General features: G+C 43.7%; 2 protein-coding genes and 1 long non-coding RNA gene across 10 annotated transcripts; 2 read left to right on the top strand and 1 right to left on the bottom strand.

The window, feature by feature from the left end:
• Positions 1 to 671: 671 nt before the first annotated feature.
• On the bottom strand, positions 672 to 5746 carry LOC114148335 (kininogen-1-like). 8 transcript variants are annotated; one of them, XM_028023548.1, is made up of 6 exons: positions 5614 to 5746; positions 5484 to 5542; positions 5206 to 5364; positions 5045 to 5145; positions 4920 to 4942; positions 672 to 948 (listed from the first exon to the last, which is right to left on the bottom strand). In XM_028023548.1, the coding sequence occupies exons 2-6, from the start codon at positions 5500 to 5502 to the stop codon at positions 894 to 896; spliced, it is 357 nt and encodes a 118-aa protein (XP_027879349.1). In that variant the 5' UTR covers positions 5503 to 5542; positions 5614 to 5746; the 3' UTR covers positions 672 to 893. The 8 variants fall into 8 exon arrangements, with proteins under 8 accessions (XP_027879349.1, XP_027879347.1, XP_027879352.1 ...); XM_028023546.1 differs by having other exon boundaries at positions 5045 to 5364; XM_028023545.1 differs by lacking the exon at positions 672 to 948 and having other exon boundaries at positions 4767 to 4942.
• Positions 5640 to 20719, top strand: LOC114148337 (uncharacterized). Its single transcript, XR_003596252.1, has 2 exons — positions 5640 to 5682; positions 20480 to 20719. It is a non-coding gene; the product is annotated as an uncharacterized LOC114148337 (long non-coding RNA).
• On the top strand, positions 7811 to 20704 carry lss (lanosterol synthase (2,3-oxidosqualene-lanosterol cyclase)). The gene is made up of 22 exons (XM_028023542.1): positions 7811 to 7919; positions 8728 to 8896; positions 9178 to 9316; positions 11103 to 11211; positions 11400 to 11521; positions 11607 to 11703; positions 11826 to 11961; positions 12442 to 12550; positions 14013 to 14131; positions 14201 to 14298; positions 14402 to 14429; positions 16723 to 16779; positions 16862 to 16933; positions 17023 to 17073; positions 17208 to 17357; positions 18218 to 18314; positions 18527 to 18632; positions 19460 to 19525; positions 19594 to 19674; positions 19747 to 19917; positions 19987 to 20065; positions 20153 to 20704. Exons 1-22 carry the CDS (start codon positions 7906 to 7908, stop codon positions 20288 to 20290), a joined length of 2208 nt encoding a protein of 735 aa, XP_027879343.1. The 5' UTR covers positions 7811 to 7905; the 3' UTR covers positions 20291 to 20704.
• Positions 20720 to 21343: the final 624 nt, after the last annotated feature.

Below are 21343 nucleotides of genomic sequence, written 5' to 3'. Positions count from 1 at the left end.
ATGTGAAGGTTTTCTCTGGGAACTCTGGTTTCCTCCGACAGTCCAACAACATGAATGTTGGGTTTATTGGTTTCTCTCAACTGGCCTGAACAATGAGTGTGTCTGGCTGCCCTGACCCTCTGCTGTAGACCAAAAACAACGTGTTCCTGTAATTACAGTGATTTTAGAGCAACAAAGTCCAAATATTTCAGTTTTTTAAATTGTACCTCTTTGAAAACACAGGAACTTCGATGGAATAATGGATCATGATGCATTTCAAAGAAATGTGAAAGTTATGATGATGAGTGACCTGGAGTTGATGTTTTGTTTTGTGTTTGTTGTTTATTTTCTGTGTATTTGAAATATGTTTGTAACAGTGTTCTGAGATCAGAAGCTAATTTTATTTTTATTTTGAATAGGAAGAAAATATTATAAGTTTGTATCTTTTTCTGATTGTTTTCTGATTCTTATGTGTTTTTGAGTGAATGAAATAAAAATAAAACGAAGGTAAAACCAGTTTTCCTGATGCAGTGAATGAGGATCTGCTGACTTTAAGGTGAACCAGGAAAGCTTCTTACTGCCAACTATTCACAGATTGTGAAAGTTATCAAAACAAGTTCATATCAGCAGGAACAGGGTGCGACTCTGGACAAACAGGATGGAGGAGCTTTAAGTAAATGACAGACAAGCTGTAGTTTGTGTATTCACATTTATTATGCACTGCAATCACTTTTTTCCACTCAGAAAGCAACAGGCATCAGGACTAACATCATGATAAAAGCTGACACAAGTTCTGACATTCAGGTTTTCTGACCGATTATTTGTGTTTACTGGGTTTAATTGTGCATTTACTGTTAAATGCAAAACAACTGAGATTAAAATCAGAAGGATTCCAAGAACTGATGGTAGTTCATTCAGTCGGAGTCGCTGCTGCTGCTGCTGCTGCTGCTGCTGCTGCAGGAGCTGCTGGACGCCTGAAAAAACACACAAAATAAGTTCAGGAACCAAGTTACTCATCTTTAAATGTTCTCAGGTCTGTTAGCTAGATCTTAAAACATTTTACTGAACATTTCTTGACATTTTGGTCTTAACTTTCTGCAAAACCTTTAAATTGACAGTGAGATGATTTATTTTGGGTCAAATCTGAGCAGCAGGACGATCGTCTCACCCCGTGGCTGTCCTTCCCTTTCTTGTGGCAGTGGCCGTGTTTGTGGCCTTGCTTGTGCTTGTGCTTGTGCTTATCCTTGTCCTTGTGCATGTGCTTGTCCTTGTGCTTGTGTTTTTTCTTGTCTTTGTGTCCATGTCCATGGCACTGACCCTTGCACTGACCCTGGCACTGACCATGACCGTGTCCAGGACCGTGTCCAGGACCGTGTGGATGTCCGGCGTGTCCTGGAGGTCCAGGTGCAGGAGGGCAGTTTGACATTGGTGGAGGGAAAGCAGGGTTACCTCCTGGGTACTGGTTCCCTAAAGACAAAGGAAGCCCAGAGTTAGTCAATGAAAGCTACAAAATGAAATGATTTTCATCAGAGGGCGATGTACCTTGGTTCTGGCCGTACATTCTCAGAAATCCTCTGAAAGCTCTGAAAGAGAGAAAACGTTTCAATAAGCTCTGCAGAGTTTTCCATGAAGACAGGATCCAGTCAGAGTTTCATACCTGGTTCCAGAGGATCTCCTGATTCAGCTCAACCTGCAGCCTCTTTTATGCTCTGCTGCACCTTTAATCAAACTATCAATGTAGAGCTTTACTGCCCACCTGACCTACATTAACCAGGCTGTAATAATTAACTCTAACTGTCTCTGAGGTGGATGTTGACACTCCTCTACTCTCTGTCCATTTTATTAGCGTTCCAAGCCTGCAGACATGAACCAAAGGGCCGATTGAGGCGTTGCCACAGCAACGCAGAATTTTGCTCAGCTAAAAGATGTTGGGCAGACATTAGTATCTGAGAATGTTTTGGTAATTTGTTGATGAATCTTGGATTTTGATGAGTTTACTGATTTGAGCGAGTCCCGTATAAACATCCTAAACATGAGAAACCGTTAAACCTGGAGTCATTTAGCCTGAGCGGGTTGAGTTGGTTCTGTTGATTCTGTATTATGAAATACCTGTCAACTTGAAATTGATACAGAGACGCATGTGATTGAGAAAACTTTTAATAAAACCTCAGTGGGAGTGTTAGTATGCACTTGAACCTGTAAGTATAATTTTGACCCTCTGTGGATTAAAGAATAAAAAAAATCAATCCATAAATCTATAAAATCTCCAAATTAACATGAAATTCCATATGAATCTGCAGACTCAGCAGTCAACGCCTTCAGTTAATGTTTAGTCCAACAGTTTTATGTTTCCAACCTAAAACATTGATCCACCCAGTTCTGATCCAGATCAAAGTTCTTAGATTAGGACTGAAGTGCAACGTTTTAAAATGCGTCTCTGCAACAGTTGCTCCTTATTCCTAGAAAATATGTTACCAATAAAAGATATAAAGGTGGTAAAAGCTTTAGTCAAGAGGTGAGCAGTAGGGTGTGTTGGTGTTTGGTGAACAAAGGTCACAGTTCAACCATCCATAGAAACCAAAACACCCAAAAAAACATCAAACCTTCAGATAAGACAAACAGAGAAACCAGGATCAGACGAGATCAGAGGGAGTGAAGAGGGAATATTTCAGGAATCGGTGCTTTGTGTCATGAATTGTAGTGGAGTTGGTGAGGACAGAAGCGGAGGAACCAGGTTGCTGAATAATGACGATGGTTTTAATGAAGAAGAAAACACAATCCAGGCAGCACAGGTGAGCAGAAAGATAGGAGCTCAGAAACCAGTAGCAACTGGAATAACTGGAAACACAGGCTGACAAACAAACAGCAGAAGAGACGAGGACCCGAAAGGAACCAAGAGACACGGGAGCTCGGTATCTCCACACCTACCAACAGAAAAACATTCAACTTTAAACACTGTTTAACAGAATAGATTCAAACAAAATACAACTGAAAGTGATCATGTGTTTGAATTTCATATACTTTATTTGAAATCCAGTCAGTACAAAGCAGCAATTTCTCATCATACCTTTAGTTAAAATCAAAACAGTTTGCATTCCCAGAACCTCAGATGTATTTTTATTAAGCCTTTATTCATTTTGAGTTCAGCCTTTAATCGCTGAATGTAACTGATCACTGCCGGCTTTTAGAGATGAAGATCTTTGAGACGTCTCCAGAGTCGCTGCTGCAGGAGCTGCAGAGGAAACAGAAACGATTATCAGACATCTACTCTTCACTAACAGTATTTGTAATATTTAGCAAAAAAACATAGTGAAGATGTGAAAGTTTCCATTTTGAGCAGTTAAAGTGAGGAACAGGTTCTCCCCTTTCTTGTGGCCCCATGTGTTTGTGACCGTGTACGTGTCTGTGTCTCGGCGGAGAAAGTCCTCTCCTCCTCCTCCAGGTCCTTGGTCCTTCCCACCACAGCCTCCTTGTCCTTGTCCTCCTGAGAACAGATGTAAAATATAATTAAAAGCTACTTTTAGGGAGGTGGTAATTGGCACGTAAAAGCCCAAAATCTAAAATAATCTGAACCCAAACAGACATAATCTCCTAAACCAGGTGAAGAGAGAATCTGTCCTGCAACCTTTTAACTTTTTGATCCAGGTGATGCATTGAAACGTTGCAGGTCAGCGACACTGGAGAGCCGGAGCTGCAGACGTCTGTCATGAATCGTCCTGATCACCGGTTCATTGAACTGGTTCATAGGAACTTAACTCTGCCTACAATCAAAACATAAACCATTTAGTTTCCTTCAGAGAGACATTGAGCTGCTCTGGTTTGAACGAGAATCTGGTTCTTTGTAAAAAGTTGGAGATCAATATTTCAGATTTACCCTTTCCGTGTCGATCCATCTCACAGCTTCAGCCTCTGGCCGTTTCTCTTCAGAAAAATCTGTTTAAAAGAAGCAGCTGATCATCAAGCCTTAGAGGAACCAAAATAACACCCTGACCTGCTCTGATGTGCCGGTCTGACCTGTCAAGATGACGTTCTGGACCGTTGATTTGATTGATGTCAGTTGATAGAAGGCCGACTTTGGAACCGTCTTTATGTGTCTCTGAAGGTTCAGGTCAGAGGTCATCACCACACCCAGATTTCAGGCTTGACCTCTAGTTTATGATAACTGTTACGGCCCTGGGCCTTATGGGCTGGGTTGCAGGTGTCTTTGTGCTCCTCCCCTTTACAGGTGCTGCTGATTTTATTCATTTGGAGCACAGAGCATTTAAACCCGACTGTCTCCACCTTCTGGGTCACCATCGGCGTCCACTCTGCCTTGATGCTTGCGGTGTTTTGTTGCCAGGCCTCAACTCCCCTCCTTTTGGCACATTTGAGTTTGTCTTTGTTTTTGCACTTCAACAACTCCATATGCACTCATACACCACATCCAAGCATTTGCATTACACCACTGATACTGACATCCTCAATCCATTGTTGTTTGTGTTAATAAATATTTATTTTTATGCACTTTAATCCCTGCATGGTCTCCCGTTATTGTTATGACCTTGAGCCAGTCGTAACAATAACTTCAGTTCTGTTTCTGTATACCATAATACATAACACTATAGCATTTATAGCCCAAGCTAATTTGCAATGCAAACACGGCGCAATGCAAATAAAACCGTATCAAACGCGCCGTGTTCTGACTGGATGTCGGACTCTCTTTGGTTTCTCCTCATGCTGGACTAGTAGTACTGACTGTCCAGACCCAGAACATCAGTGTGGATGAAATGAAAAACTGAACACAGTTATTTGTTTGGATTTCACATGCTTTATTTAAAATTGAACAAAGAAACAAATCCAGTATCTCAGTCCTCTGTTGGTTTTTATAGTGAGTATGGTGGAACAGGCTCTTGTTTTCTGGAGATGAAGATGTTTGAGACGTCTCCATCTAATCAGAGTCGCTGCTGCAGGAGCTGCTGGAGGACTAAGAGGAAACAAAAACATGATTAATGTTCAGTCTGACGGTGGAAATAATATTCAGGCAGAAAACATCGAGAAGATCAAGAAGTGGAGAACAGGCTCTCACCCCGTGGCAGCTCTTCCCTTTCTTGTGGCATTTCTTGTGTTTGTGACCAAGCTTGAACCTCCGTCTCTGCTTGTCCTTCCCACACCCACCATGTCCATGTCCATGGTCTGTCTCACCGCAACCACCATGACCATGTCCATGACCATGTCCATGTCCATGACCATGTCCATGACCATGACCATGTCCATGTTCGGGTCCATGTCCATGGTCTGTCTCACCGCAACCACCATGACCATGTCCATGTCCATGTCCATGACCATGTCCATGTTCGGGTCCATGTCCATGTCCATGACCATGTCCATGTCCATGTCCGTGTCCTCCTGAGAACATATATAAAAGACAATTAAAAGCTAGTTTTTTGGGTGGTAGTAAAGCCACAAATCTGGTTCTGAGAATTTGGTTCTTTGTAAAAGGTTGGAGATCAATATTTCAGATTTACCCTTTCCATGCCGATCCATCTCACAGCTTCAGCCTCTGGCCGTTTCTCTTCAGAAAAATCTGTTTAAAAGAAGCAGCTGATCATCAAGCCTCAGAGGAACCAAAATAACACCCTGACCTGCAGGTCTGACCTGTGGAGATGCAGAATCCTCAGCAGGGTTCTGTCCAGGTGAGCCGATCCACTGATTCCTCTGTCACTCGTTGCTGTTTTTATGTGATTCCACGCCTCCAGCCTGAATCCTTTCTGCATCACTGAGTCTGAACTGCTGCCATCTTGTGTTTGGGTTAAAGAATTTCGTCACCAGTTTTAATCCGCTCCGTTCATCATCTTTATGTTCAAAGTCATGTCAGACCTGAGAAACTGTTGCTTTGTGTTGTTATTTCTAAAACACAGTTAAATCTGTGACTCAGCCTCCGTATCAATAAGTGAGTCTTTGTTTGATCTTTCTGCTCAGCGTGATGGATGGACTGAACTTGCCAACATGTTTGCACAGTTTGGACGCTCCAACCAGATCTTATTGCGCAAACAGACAGATCTTTCAGTATTTCAAAATTTACAGTTATGCTTTAAAAACTGAAGGCTATGTTACGGTAAGCTGTTACACAACTACAGAAAAATAATTCAACAACAAGCTTTGACTGATACTTGAGTCTGATGACAAACAGTTTCCAGTTTGGTCAGCTCTTCAGAAACCGAGAATGAAGGAATCTAAAAAACACAAAATCTTTCAAACATCTAGTTTAACTTCAGAATTTATTTTTTTATTTTTTGCCAAGTTGGTCCTCATGGGAATGTTTACTTCTGGACAGGTATTGAGTAAAACGCAGTTATTATTCCTGTATTCTTGCTGTTTGAGACTTGATTTGATCTCATTTTGACCTTATCAAGTTATTCCAACACATAAATATTTCCAAGCATATTTTCTGTTGCAGCGTTTTGCTCTTTGGGAATCCTTCGTGTCCCACTTTGTGTTCCCCACATGGAAAAGACTCGTTAGCTCAGTTAGCTTAGCGCTTAGCGCTAGCTTATTATCGGCTCTACTGCGGCTTGTCCTCAAATGAAATAAAGATAAATACTCTGAACAGAAACATAAAATAATTACAGGCCCTTACTCATTTCCAGTTGATATGAACATAAACATAATTTATTACTAAATACTGACAAGGTGATAATGATGAGGGACTTTAACATTTAAGTTAACACTGACAGTGAACGCATCAGTCCGGACTCAGTTGACTTTACTCAAAGAATCCAGTCCTGCTCTCCTCCTTTGACTTTAGACCTTGTTCAGCTCTGAGTGTGAAGAAATAACAGTTCCTTCCCTGCCCACCTGTCCAAAAACTCAAAATTCAAAAATCAAAAACTTAAGACTTCAAGGTGATCAAAGTAAAAGTGAATTAAACTCAAATAGCCACTTGATGCACCAGGTTTCTGGCTTTGTTGCTTTATTCACAGTTACAGGCAGTTATAGGATTCTGCTGCTTCTCCTGCTCTGATTCCTGCACCTGTTCACTGACTGACTGGTAGACTGACTGACTGACTGACTGACTGGTACAAAACCATGCGACCACCCATGTGCATAAAGAGCTACCTAATCCCTACATATCTATATGTGAAACACTCATATCCCAAACTGAAATTAATTAACTAATTAAGTGAACTACTAGCCAAAAAAAATTATTCTAAATAACTAGAATTAAACAAAATTTCCAATTATAAATTAACCAGAAAATAGGGCAATAAAAATAAAGTAAATAATCTAAATTAATAGCTCCTACAATTATTATTGATTTTATATCTTATATTATATTCTTAACTGGTAATTGACTGAACTTAAATGATTAGACTAGAATCAGCATTCTCTTGTTAGTCAGATTTAAAACATTTTTTGAAACCGCCAACCATTAAGCAGGTCTTTAACACGTTTATTATTGAACCCACTCTTCTGTATTGTTGTTTTTATTAGTCTCATGTAATATTCTAGTCCTAAATTCATTCAATGTAAACAGAATATAACTAAGAGACCTAAACGCTTTGATAATATGTTCATTTATAATATTAGACTGTACTTTGTGCCTTCATCGGGTCCACAATGAGCACATGTGTTGTGTTTACCTCAGGAGGAATCCCATTGGTCAAACTCGACATAGTCCCGCCCTCTCTCCGCCCAGCCTGCCTGTGATTGGCCAGCTGAGTCTCTGCTCATGTCTCTCCACATTCACCAAGCAGCAAACGCCTCAGAGGCCGCTCCCCGCAGGGGTTCATGGGAAATGTGGTGTTAACTTGTGTTGATTGAACCAGTGAGCGGCGCTGTGGGAACTACAACTCCCACGAAACGAGCAACAGGTGGACTTTCAGCACCGGGTGACGAACTTCATTCACATCCTTCAGAAGAATCCAGTTTCTGAGTTTATCTGCAGAAATGTCTGAAGGAACGTGAGTATTTGTTTTACTTTCTGTTTAAAGGAAGTTTGTGACTCTGGAATTTAACTGTAACATAAAAAACTTAAAACCAAACAACTTACATCAGTTTCACAATAACGAGGTTTATTTGATAGATTATATTTAAAAATCTGTCCATAAAGTGTCAATATGTGACTTTATAAAGTGTAGTGATGCAGAAACTGTTAAGAGCTTAATCACCTGAGACAGGGAGGGCTTTGACTAGGCCATCAGAATTAGGCATGGGATGGGTCTGTTTCTGGTCCAGAACCTGTGAATAATCCAGGTGGAACAACTTCCTGGTTGTTCACTTTTCTCCATGAAAGTAGTGAGGCTGAAACGGGCCCACCGAGTGCTGAGTCCTAATCTGTCCTTTTAATTTGGACTTTTTGGAAAGTGGAGCTGGACAGATTCTGTTTTCTCCCATTTATAGATCCAGCATTAGTAACATATTTACCTGATAGTCAGATGCATTTCTGTTGCAACAAATCGGACCTATCATGTCACAAAGTTAAACATAACTTTGTATAAATGTTGTTTAAAAACTGAAAGTTTTAAACTAAAGAGAAGACTGGCCCAGTCTTTAATGGGCCAGCTGGAATCAAAGGGACTGAATATCTTGTTAGCATGGAAAACATAGGACAACAGTCCCTTAATAATATCACACACATTATTCATGCACTGATGATACATAAGCAGTACCTGGAGCAGAACTATTTCCTGCTACTTGTTAATGTTTCTGTAGAAACTCTTTATTTTCTGAAGTAAAATCTGACCTGCAGTTTGGTTGTTTCTGTGGCAGGCAGCTGCGGAGGCGAGGCGGGCCGTTTAAGACGGAGCCGGCCACAGACCTGAGCCGCTGGAGGCTGAGAAACGCAGAGGGCAGGCAGACCTGGAGCTACGTGGACGACCAGGAGATGCCCAGCAGGGAGCAGACCATGCTGGAAGCTCATTCTCTGGGTCTGGACATCGTAGGTCTTCAGTCTTTTTCTCTTTCTCCACATTTCACTCTATTAACTGGGCTGTAAAACTCAGGGCCTCGGTTGTCAATGCTTTAGGAAACTAGAGCTTAGTTTCTATCTCTGGTTCCTGAAAGTTTAGCTTTTTAACTGAGTGAAGGGAAACTGGACTGTTGATTGTAAATGCAACACAATCTAAATAAAACCCTGAGAAACCCAAAGAACTGGAGCAAGTCTGGCTGCTTTAGGTGTGTTGTAAAGAAATAAGGTCTGATCCTGATTTCTGTCCACAGAGTCAGTTTGTGTCAGACTCCTCGGCCTCTGAAACGGCTCTGGATGCTGCAGTTAAAGGTATGAACTTCTACAGACGGCTCCAGGCTGAGGACGGCCACTGGGCCGGGGACTACGGTGGACCCCTCTTCCTGCTCCCAGGTGAACCAGCTCACCTGGAGCCTAGCATTTACAGTTTCCACATCTGATAGTTCAGTAGACTCTGTTCGGTTGGGAACCAAAACTTCAACTTTACTACATTTCCAGCTGATACGGTTTGCTGTGTAAAACGATCCAAACCCTTTGAGCAACCTGTTCCCCTCCTAGCCTGTGGGGGCGCTGCACAACAAATTACTAAAGGAAAAAACATGAAAAACTCTGAAGGATACATGAAAACAACTTCCTCCTTCACAAACTGTAAACAAAAACGGAGGCGTCTGATTTTAGCGTTTGGAGGATTTCAATTTTGTCTTCGGCTAAAGACCACGAGCCATTTCTACTGCTAGCACCAGGCTAGCATGTTTGTTTTGGTTGTATTTACTGTTAAGAAAAAGGATTAATTTTAGTACTTAATACAGTTAATCTTACGCATGTGTAAAAAGGGTAGGTTTGATACTCTTGTTTTGAACAGGACAGACAGGGGTCAGAATGCAGATCACTAAATGGGGCCTTTTGAGGCCCGGCTAGAACAGAGCCATAAATTAGCATTCCTGCAGGCAGTTGGGGGGAGACCTGCCGGAGGCCAGCATCTGCGATGGTGTAAAACTAATGCAAAATAGAAGATTGAAACCCCTTAACATTTAATTTCTAAGTATTAATACCATGTTTTTACTGAAGATTGTATTATCTCATTTTAAAAATGATGAATGTATTTGAAAACTGTATTATCTGTGACGAGATTAGAAGCAAATGGAAATTGTTTGAATGAAAATGTTATCTTTACTATTAGAAAATGGCTCAGGAATTATACTTTATTTTAACCTGTGGATTTTATGTATTATTTTGGCAGAACTCAATCTTTTGGGGGGCTGACTGTGCAAAAGCAAAAACTGGGGTTTGCAAAGATAACATTTCCTTGAAAATTACCAGATGCAAGTCTCTTCGAGAACGTTAGGAGAAATAATGGAAGAGACGTCAGATTCCGAGGGTGTCTGTGAAATCTTATCTTAAGACTCTCGGCGCCGGGGACATTCGTACCTGGTATCCTCCAAGATTAACTGGTCCGCCCTTGTCTCTCGACAGAAACCAGACGCCTTTGGAACTTCGCTGTAAATTAGGAGACTTCTCAAGTTTCCCTTAGTCCCTACGGGAGTTTCTAATTGGTTAAAGAGCGGAACGCCTTAATTGAATATATTAAATTGAAGAAACACCTACTCAGTATAAAATTTCATGCAAGCATTAGAAATTCAGAATGCTACCACTGTTTTGCTTTTTGGCATAAAGCTTTCTCCAAAGACGCGTCTTTGCCCCCCTTGTTTTCTTTGTGTTTCTTTTTCTATTTTTCCTGTTACAGGTAATGAATATATATATCTCTGTACCTCTGCAGTTTTGTTAATTGATTCATGCGTTGTTTTGTGTGGGATTAAACTCTGTGATCTGTGACGCCAACGCGCAGTGTCGTGGTTTCACTTTCTCCGCCGCAGCCCGCCTGCCAGAGATCCCGGGACTCTAAGGAAGAAGGAGCCAAACTTTTTGTCCAAAGTTAATGTTAATTATTCTTCCTTAATATTACCCAGAATGCCCTGCGCTGCAATCCCCCTGCTGCTTTAATCCACATATCCATTCGAACCCAGACTGAGGGTTTAAGGCAGAACAGTTTGATTTTTTGGTTCGATCCTCATTCACAGGACAAAGACTTTCTAAGCAAACTAAGTCGAGTTTGATAAAAGCAGATTAAACAGAGCTGATGTGAATGAAGCCTTAACTTCTGCCTGTGTTTGTTTCCCAGGTCTCCTTATCACATGTCATGTTGCTAAGATTCCTCTGCATGAGGCCTGGAAGAAGGAGATGGTGAGATACCTGCGCTCTGTTCAGCTGCCAGACGGAGGCTGGGGGCTGTGAGTCAACACCAGGCTTTTATCTTGGGAAACAGCGCCATCTTGTGGCCATTTAACTGCAGAACCGCCTAACAAAGGAAGCCAAAGTTTCAGAACTAAAGGCCATTCAGGCATTGAGGATGAAGAGACAGAGTTATTTTGTCCTTTGAACTCAAAAATATCTTTAAAAACTCGTGTTTCTCCCTCAGACACATTGAAGATAAATCCACAGTGTTTGGAACGGCACTGAGCTACACGTCTCTGAGGATTCTGGGAGTTGATCCTGATGATCCAGATCTGGTTCGTGCTCGGAACAACCTGCACAGCAAAGGTTTGGATCAGATCCAGTCGCTGCTTCCCTTGAACATGTGAACGTTGTAACGAACCGTTGGTGTTTTCCGTGTGTCTTTTTCGAGGCGGCGCCGTTGGGATCCCATCGTGGGGGAAGTTCTGGTTGGCTGTTCTGAACGTCTACAGCTGGGAGGGACTGAACACGTTGCTGCCGGAGATGTGGTGGGTCACACTCAGCTCTGGGTTTTAAAGGCAGACACAGTTTTACTTTGCATTTTGGCTGCTTGGTTACTGATGTCTTCTCCAGTGTCGGGTCATTTTCAGTCGGTTCCTGCTTGTTTCAGGCTCTTCCCCGCCTGGATGCCAGCCCACCCATCCACCCTGTGGTGCCACTGCCGCCAGGTCTACCTGCCGATGAGCTACTGCTACGCTGTCAGGCTGTCGGCAGAGGAAGACCCTCTAATTCTCAGCCTTCGACAGGTGACACCATATATTTTATTTGGACTACCTTAGATAGAGTCTTGTTTTGAACTGCAGCATTTGGAGACATTAAATCTGGGGTGAATTTTCTTCATTCCTCTTTAAAACAGTTTATGATTCATTAAACCTTTAATTTATCTCTCAAAGCAAAAACAAAAACTTCAGTTTTTCCCCAAAAGTCCAAATTGAACTCATTAACATCCTAAACATGTGATTGTCATATCTGATTGAACTCCTTTCAGAGTTGAATAACTTGTTTCTAGTTATGCTTCTGGTAAAAAGTGACCAGGTGAAAATGTGCAGCGAACGACGAAACGCTGCAGAAACATGAAAGATGCAAATTACAAAACACACAAAAACCAAAAAACACGACAAGCAAAACTGCTCCACTACAACTAACAGAAGCAGGAGGGAAGATGCTGCAAACAGCAACAGGCGGTTAAATCGCTCCACAAACCGAATCTTCTGTTTGTCCTGCAGGAGCTTTTCGTCCAGGACTTCGCCTCCATCGACTGGATTGCTCAGCGGAACAACGTGGCCGCCTGCGACCTGTACACTCCTCACAGCTCGCTGCTCTCTGTCGCCTACAGTAAGAACCGTCTGACTATAACTCATAACCATGTGGAGTGGTACCGCTGAGGTTCTGGTTCTAGTAGAAAATCAGAATCCATCCACAGAGTCACTGATGCGACACCAGGAAGTCTGGAGACGTTCTGACCAAAGCCGTGAACCAGCCTGAACCTGGCTAGGTGTCGTGCTAATCCGCTAACAGCAAAGCTAATTTTTATTAGTTTATAAATGTTTATCGCACTTAGCTTTCCCTAATAAACGTTAAAGGGCTAATTTACTTGGTTATTTTTACAAACTTTCAGTTTAATAAAGTACAATATCTGTTTTAAAGTTAAAATTCTTCAAGTAGTTAAACGTTTATATTCATGCTTTTATTTTGAAGTGGGTAAAGAATCTTAAGCAGCAGTTCCACTTCCTCTCCTCACTTTCTCTCTTTTTTAAAGAAATCTTATTGGGCAAATAGCAAAAATACAACAAACGAACAAAAGAGGTTTGTGGAAGAATTCATCATGAACAACCAACCAGGGAGGCGAATAAAACAAATTCATGTAAAAATTCACATAAACTGTTTTAAGAGTCTCGTCATGTTCGGGTGAAGCAAATGACGTCGATTCTGTACCCAGAATGCAATGCTGCAGAATACAAACATTTTAAAATCTATGGCTGTTCTTCATGGCTGAAGCCCTTCGGTCGTCAGTTCGGCTAAAACAGCAACAGAGTTAACAAAACTGGAACTGAGTGAAAAGTTTGTCCAGAGAATCACTTCCTGAAGTGGAAACATGAAAGTCTGTCATGGAAAATTTGACCCTGTTGAGAGACATATTCTATGTTGGAACATATTTTGTCATTTATATATGGAGCGTGTAAACATTAGCGCTACATCATTAGCTCCCACTAAACACCATTAGTTTGGTGCTTTTCAGTTAGCGGTGCTGCTGCTGCTGCTTCTCATTAAAATGTCTTGTTTTTAAAATGTCTTGTTTTATCCTCATCTGTAAGTTACTGTGGATAAAATGATCTACCAAAACCGAAAAGATAGAAACTGCTAGAAAGTGGGTATGTACAAATATCTGTCATTAGTTTGGGGAATCCAGGTGAACTAGCAGCAAGTTAGAGGTACAAAATATAAAAATAAAAAGGTAGAAATAAGGATCTAACAGTAACAGACTGGGAAAAAAGGGAAAAATATTAAATATCATCAGAAATTTGAACAAATTAATAGAAAGTCTACCAGCTGCTGGGAGGAAGGATCTGTGATTACGCTCCTTTGTGCACAGAGGATGCAGCAGCCTGCTACTGAAGGAGTTTCATGCATGGGAAGGAAATGTCCACATTATTATTATTATTTTAGCCAGAATCCATCTGTCTCCCACTTCCTGCATCGGGTCAAGGGTCATCCTGGCACTGAGCTGTTCCAGATGTTTCCTTCATAATGTCGTTTTGCTCCCAGCTGTTTGGACTCACGGTGTTCCTCTCTGCAGTGGTGCTGAACCTGTATGAAGCTCATCACAGCGTCGCGCTGAGGAAGATGGCCGTCAGAGAGCTGTACGACCACATCCAGGCCGACGACCGCTTCACCAAGTGCATCAGCATCGGGCCGGTGAGGACCAATCATTTCCCCAGGAACTCGTCGGACCTCTGAGGAAACGGTTTTCATGTTTCGGTGCAGATCTCGAAGACGATCAACATGCTGGTTCGCTGGTACGTGGACGGCCCCACGTCGGCCGTGTTTCAGGAACACGTCTCCAGGATCCCAGACTACCTGTGGTCAGTTGGAACCAGACTCACAGAAACGTTCTGATCTGGAACGTAGAACATAGAAAGTATGGAGGAGAACTGCCAGTTCAGCAGCTGTTTGTGTTTCTTACAGGCTGGGACTGGATGGGATGAAAATGCAGGTGAGAATTTAGCCCTCAACAGTTTCTCCTGTTTTTATTTTCAGATCTTTCACTTTCATTTTGAGAAAATAAATAATTTACTTTAACATTCCTGCCGGTGGGCAGAGTACTTCGAAGACCTCCTCAATCCCACCAACATGCCTTCCACTGAGGAAGCGGAGCCTGGGGACTCTGGGTTGGGCTCTCCAATCTCTGGGGGCGAGGTCGCCGAGGTGGTGAAAAAGCTCCTCGGGGGCAAGGCCCCGGGGGTGGATGAGATCCGCCCGGAGTTCCTTAAGGCTCTGGATGTTGTAGGGTTGTGTTGGTTGACGCGACTCTGCAATATCGCATGGACATCGGGGGCAGTTCCCCTGGATTGGCAGACTGGGGTGGTGGTCCCCCTGCTCAAAAAGGGGGACCGGAGGGTGTGCTCCAATTATAGAGGGGTCACACTCTTAAGCCTCCCTGGCAAGGTCTATTCAGGGGTCCTGGAGAGGAGGGTGCGTCGGACAGTCGAACCTCGGATTCAGGAAGAGCAGTGTGGTTTTCGTCCTGGTCGTGGAACACTGGACCAGCTCTACACCCTCGGCAGGGTCCTGGAGGGTTCTGGGAGTTCGCCCAACCAGTCTACATGTGTTTTGTGGACTTGGAGAAGGCGTTCGACCGTGTCCCTCGGGGAGCCCTGTGGGGGGTTCTCCGGGAGTATGGGGTACCGGGCCCTTTGATACGGGCTGTCAGGTCCCTGTATGACCGGTGTCAGAGTCTGGTCCGCATTGCCGGCAGTAAGTCGGGCTCGTTTCCGGTGAGAGTTGGACTCCGCCAGGGCTGCCCTTTGTCACCGATTCTGTTCATCACTTTTATGGACAGAATTTCTAGGCGCAGCCAAGGTGTTGAGGGGATCCGATTTGGTGGCCTCAGGATCTCATCTCTGCTTTTCGCAGACGATGTGGTCCTTTTGGCTTCATCAGATCGTGATCTGCAGCTCTCACTGGATCGGTTCGCAGCCGAGTGTGAAGCGGCCGGGATGGGGATCAGTGCCTCCAAATCCGAGGCCATGGTCTTGAGCCGGAAAAGGGTAGAGTGCCTTCTCCGGGTCAGGGGGGGTGTCCTGCCCCAAGTGGAGGAGTTTAAGTATCTCGGGATCTTGTTCACGAATGGGGGAAGAAGGGAGCGGGAGATCGACAGGCAGATTGGCGCAGCGTCTGCTGTCAAGCGGGCGCTGTACCGGTCCGTCGTGGTGAAGAGAGAGCTGAGCCAAAAAGCGAAGCTCTCGATTTACCGGTCGATCTACGTTCCCACCCTCATCTATGGTCATGAGCTTTGGGTCATGACCGAAAGAACGAGATCGCGGATACAAGCGGCCGAAATGGGTTTTCTCCGTAGGGTGTCTGGGCTCTTCCTTAGAGATAGGGTGAGAAGCTCAGTCATCCGGGAGGGACTCAGAGTAGAGCCGCTGCTCCTTCACATCGAGAGGAGCCAGTTGAGGTGGCTTGGGCATCTGGTCAGGATGCCTCCTGGACGCCTCCCTGGTGAGGTGTTCCGGGCACGTCCCACCGGGAGGAGACCCCGGGGAAGACCCAGGACACGCTGGAGAGACTATGTCTCTCGGCTGGCCTGGGAACGCCTCGGGATTCCCCCGGAGGAGCTGGAAGAAGTGGCTGGGGAGAGGGAAGTCTGGGCCTCCCTTCTGAAACTGCTACCCCCGCGACCCGACCTCGGATAAGCGGAAGAAGATGGATGGACATTCCTGCCTGGTTTTGGCAATTGTTTTAGTGATTTATTTATTGCAGTCAGAATTACTGATTATTTGGTGCTACTTTAAAAATATTTACGAGAAATTTTGTGATTTTTTTTTCACAGCAGTGTAGTAAAAGAAATACTGCCACCTGCAGGTGGGAGTTAGCATCACTTCCACACAATGTTTTTGTGCTGAAGTGATTATTTGTAATTTGTAATAAAATCACAATCATGCATCATCTCATTACTCACTGCTTTGGGTTCAACACAACTAAACTGAGAAATGTTCACGGGGTGTGAAAACTTACAGAGCAGTAAAATCTGTGGATTCAGTTCTGCAGAACATCAGACATTTAGCTTCTTTACTGCTGAAATTAATCCCTCCAGTTTTTTGCAGTTCCACTAAAGAAGGAAATAAATTTTCCTTCTTCTTGTTGCTCAGTCACATCAATGACTCAATAAACTCACTGTAGTTTGTAGTTGGAACATAAATAAACCTCTGAAGCAGGAATGAGCTTCAGATGTTTCCTCTCATTGTGTTTGTCAGTAAAGTTTCTTCGTGTCGTTTCGTCCTCAGGGAACCAACGGCTCTCAGCTCTGGGACACGTGTTTCGCCGTTCAGGCTTTCCTGGAGGTGACATGAAAACTCGTCTCCATCTTTTCCCTCCATGTTTCTCTGCTGCTTGTTGACGTTGTTTCTGTGTGGAAACCCTCAGGCTGGAGCGCAGGACGACCCCAACCTGGTCGGATGTCTCCATGACGCCCATGACTTCCTCAGGGTCACTCAGGTTGTGGCTCGCTAGCGCCTCCTCCTGTAAGCTAACATGGACATCTGAACATGTTTTCTGATGGTTAGTCTCTTCCTCCACCTCAACAGATTCCTGAGAATCCACCTGAATACCAGAAATACTACAGACAGATGAACAAGGTGCAAGAAAAATCACATTACAACAACAAATAGCTCAGAAATGATTCAAATTTACTCCAAACTCAAAGAAACAAACTTGGATATTTTTATCTGTGTGGAAATATTTACCATGAACGTCTCTGTGTGCGTGTCAGGGCGGCTTCCCGTTCAGCACGCGGGACTGTGGCTGGATCGTGGCCGACTGCACGGCGGAGGGCCTGAAGTCGGTGATGCTGCTGCAGGAGCTCTGTCCCTCCATCAGACAGCCAATCAGCTCGCAGCGTTTGTACGACGCCGTTAATGTGGTGAGTTGGATTATTGTGGTGCTTTTATAGATTCTGTGATGCATGCTGGGACATTTCCTCCATCTGACTAGATTCTGTGTGGATTCACCGTCCTGACAGTTTGTTGTCTCACTCTGATCGTTTGTCGTCAGGTCGCATTTTATCTGAAACACGTTAAAATCCAGCAGCAGAAAAATCCAGACGGTAAATCTATGTCTCTATGTCTATGTCTAAACAATGTCTGAAAATGACAACGAAAGCAGCTTGAGTCAGTGAACGCACCACCGCTCAACACTTCAGTCCAATCCAAACAGAACCGGGTCAGAACCAGATCAGAGCCAGATTAGAACCGGTTCAGAACCGGGTCAGAACCAGATCAGAGCCAGATCAGAGCCAGATTAGAACCGATTCAGAACTGGGTCAGAATCGGATCAGAACCGGGTCAGAAGCTGCAGTTCCACTAAAGGCTGTTGCTGTTAGCCGTTAGCTTTCTGTTTATCAGCTTCCTTCATCTGCTGTCACTCTCAATGACTTTACAATCCATCCAGAGACGGCGGCCATCTTAACTGCGGCGGCCATCTTTGCTACCATAAACAGAGCGCTGCTGGTGGCGGCTACGTTTTTCGTCTGGACATGCAGAAAACCGTTCACACAGGAGTCCTAACATTTAGTAACAAAAATAAATCAGATTTCAGCCAAACCCAGAGCCGAGCATGAAGACCTGCAGTGAGCGAAGCCTGAATCTCTGGACCTTTGACCGTTCCAGTGGCTCCATGATGGCAGGACTGGGACGGCTGTGTCTCCACTCAGAGCTGCAGCTGAAGGCCTCTCTGCTCCGCCTGCTTTAATCTGAGTTTTTCCAGCCTGTTGCTGTCTTGTAGCTGCTGAGCCTGAGGAACAGAGACGGAGGATTTGCTACGTATGAAACTAAACGAGGAGGAAAACTCCTGGAGCTGCTCAACCCGTCTGAAGTGTTTGGTAAATGTCATCAAGCCTCAGAGCAAATCGCTGCTTCTAAAGATGTTTACAAATCTGACTGTTGCAGTAACATAAAATTAAATATAGTTTTATTTTCCCCTTCATGCAGTTTAGGCTCCATGAAAAGAGAATTGAATCTTCAGATTGTTCACAGGTTCAGGGCTGATGTGGTTTTCCAGTTTTTAACTCGGAGCTCTGCTCATCTGCACCAGGTGACATCATGATAGACTACACCTATGTGGAGTGCACGTCTGCAGCCATGCAGGCGCTGAGGCATTTCCTCCAGGTTCACCCCGATCACCGCGCCGCAGAGATCAGGTAGAGAAACATCCGTCTGCATCACCGTCATCTGGCTTCACTACAACAGACTTTAAGACACACAGGGCGCACGGTTTACTTTTCAGTTACATTCAGGCTTCCAGGTCTCAGTAGTTACAATTATTACATATTTAAAATGAAGAAATGTTCAAGAAAAAATTACAATGCAGCCGAGTTTACAGTTGGGAGTTCAGCTGAACATTTCACATCAGTTTGTTCAGTGAGGATCAAAAACCAGCAGGACAGAGACCCAACAACCCAGCACTCCACTGCAGTTTTAAGAGCTCAGTGTCACACAGGCTCACTGTAACCCAGAGCTAACAGTGGAATTCAAATTCAAATGTTAAGAAGTCCTGAATTCTGCTCAGGTTCTGACCGGCATCTTTATTCTGATCAGCCAGTTTCTCCCAAAAACAGTTGGAAGAGAAAACTTCCTGTTAGTGAGCCAATCAATAACTGTTTAAAGGATGTGTGTAGTGAAAGGAAGCAGCTGAAAGTCTGACTTTCCTGCAGTGTTTTACTCACCAGAGTTTATCATCACTACATGCTGATCTTCTATAGGACAAAGTTCAGAGAATGTTTTTGTTTTTGCATCATAAAAATGATTTTTCCTTTAAATTCTTGGATTTTACGTGTTTAGTTTGAGTTTTTGAAATGAGATTAAACTTTCACAGGTTTTTCACTCAGGTTTAATAACAGCAGGAAATCTGTGGAGTGTTTTTGAGGTTAGAATAAAATAATTTTATAAACAGATTATTATGAAGTGAAGGAGAAAGCAACTAAAACTCAGAGAGTTTCAGAAAGCTGAAGTTGTGCCTGTTGCTCAGATCCACCCTGAGAGACGGGCTGGAGTTCTGCCGGCGGGTTCAGAGGACCGACGGATCCTGGGAGGGGTGAGCCTGTTTTTCTCTCCTGGTGGATCCACCAGACGTAACTCTGTGTTGTTCTGCTTGTTCCTCAGATCCTGGGGAGTTTGCTTTACATATGGAACCTGGTTCGGTCTGGAAGCCTTCGCCTGCATGGGTCACACCTACCAGGCCGAGTAAGACGGACAAACTCACCTCTGCTGCCTCTTAGGGACTCTGACTCTAAACGTCGTCCTCTTTGTGACCAGAGACGTCCCGGTGGAGGTGCAGAAAGCGTGCCGGTTCCTGCTGCAGCAGCAGATGTCTGACGGAGGCTGGGGGGAGGACTTTGAGTCGTGTGAGCAGCGGCGCTACGTCCAGAGCGCCGCGGCTCAGATCCACAACACCTGCTGGGCTTTGCTGGGACTCATGGCCGTCAGGTGAGGCACCGAGCTGGACTTCAGGGAAGAGCTCAGAAGGTTCCTGACGGTTTCCTGGTGTTTCTGCAGACATCCTGACCAGCAGGCCATCGAGAGAGGAGTCCAGCTGCTGGTCCAGAAGCAGCTTCTCAACGGAGACTGGCCTCAGGTGAATCGACGCCTCTTTGATTCCGATCATCGTTCTGCTAAAACCAAATCCAGCGACGGTGAGAAAACGTTTGTTTTTGCGTTTCAGGAAAACATTTCTGGTGTGTTCAACAAGAGCTGCGCCATCAGCTACACCTGCTACAGAAACGTCTTCCCCATCTGGACCCTGGGCCGATTCTCCAGGCTCTATCCCAGCAGCCCGCTGGCCGGGAAGCTGAAGCTCTGACGTCCTGACCTCTGACCCCACTGACATGTTTTCTTTCTTATTCCATCAGCTGTAGCAGATACCACAACAATCAGTCAGACACTAATATCAGTGAAAAAGAGGAAGAATCTTGTGCCACAAGCTGCTAAGTGGAATCACTGATGACTGAATCCTGAAGAGTTTATTGATCCATCATTTACTGAATATTAGAGTTTAGTTTCTGATTTTATCCCAGACCTGTAATGGTTTGCTCCACTGGTTAGGCTGCTTAGAAACATCATAAATGAAACATTGATCAACATATTTGATGTGTATTGATGATTTTGATAACGGTATTTGACAGAATATAAGGTTTGAATACAGTCTGATGTTTTTATGATGTAAAGCACATTTAACTGAAATTATGCTATACCAATAAACGTGACTCGACTATGAGTCGTACATAAAGTACAATCTGTATAAAATATGCATGTATTAACAAAAAAAGGAAAATCTTTGGGGTTCCCAAACAAACCCTGGCTCTGGCCCAGTCCTTCCTAATCTGGCCCAGAGTGAAGGATTGTGGGAGTTTAAGTGAAGCTCGTCAGCAGTGTGGTGATTTTTTTATGACATGGAAAGCTTTGGGAAATACATAAGAAAATATTGGTTCCCAGCCATAACAGTAATGTAAATATTGGATGCTGATACCGGCCCAAACTGTCATGTTGGTGTATTAATAATTTCATTGTTTGTCTTGACATATTGTACAGTAACCAGCAAAAAAACATTTTCAGGAAACAGTAAACAAACATGATCTCATTAGAGCTTGAGGAATCTGTTCAGTCCGTTTAAATCAAACCGCAAATGTTCAAATCAGTGGCATAAAATCTACATGTGTTTTAGTAATGTATGTACAAGATTACATTTGTGGAAATCAGATCAATTTAATCTGTTAGTGTAGTTATAAATCTATAGGATTCCCAAATATGAACAAGATTACTGAACAATAGCTCCATGTGATAAACAGTTTCATTAACCAGCTGATGAAACTGAAGGCGGTGAGCGTCAGTCATGTGAAGGTCAGGCTCATTCCAG

This window comes from Xiphophorus couchianus, chromosome 7, assembly GCF_001444195.1.
Source record: "Xiphophorus couchianus chromosome 7, X_couchianus-1.0, whole genome shotgun sequence".
Taxonomy (NCBI): domain Eukaryota; kingdom Metazoa; phylum Chordata; class Actinopteri; order Cyprinodontiformes; family Poeciliidae; genus Xiphophorus; species Xiphophorus couchianus.
This window is presented reverse-complemented; position numbering and strand designations above follow the sequence as displayed.

Excerpts from the sequence above, each read along its gene's own strand:
- LOC114148335 (XM_028023543.1), bottom strand. Across the intron at positions 4,943-5,044 it reads AAGGGAAGAGCTGCCACGGG|TCCTCCAGCAGCTCCTGCAG; the intron begins GTGAGAGCCTGT and ends GTTTCCTCTTAG.
- lss (XM_028023542.1), top strand. Across the intron at positions 16,780-16,861 it reads CCGTTCAGGCTTTCCTGGAG|GCTGGAGCGCAGGACGACCC; the intron begins GTGACATGAAAA and ends GGAAACCCTCAG. Across the intron at positions 17,358-18,217 it reads TGTACGACGCCGTTAATGTG|CTGCTGAGCCTGAGGAACAG; the intron begins GTGAGTTGGATT and ends GCTGTCTTGTAG.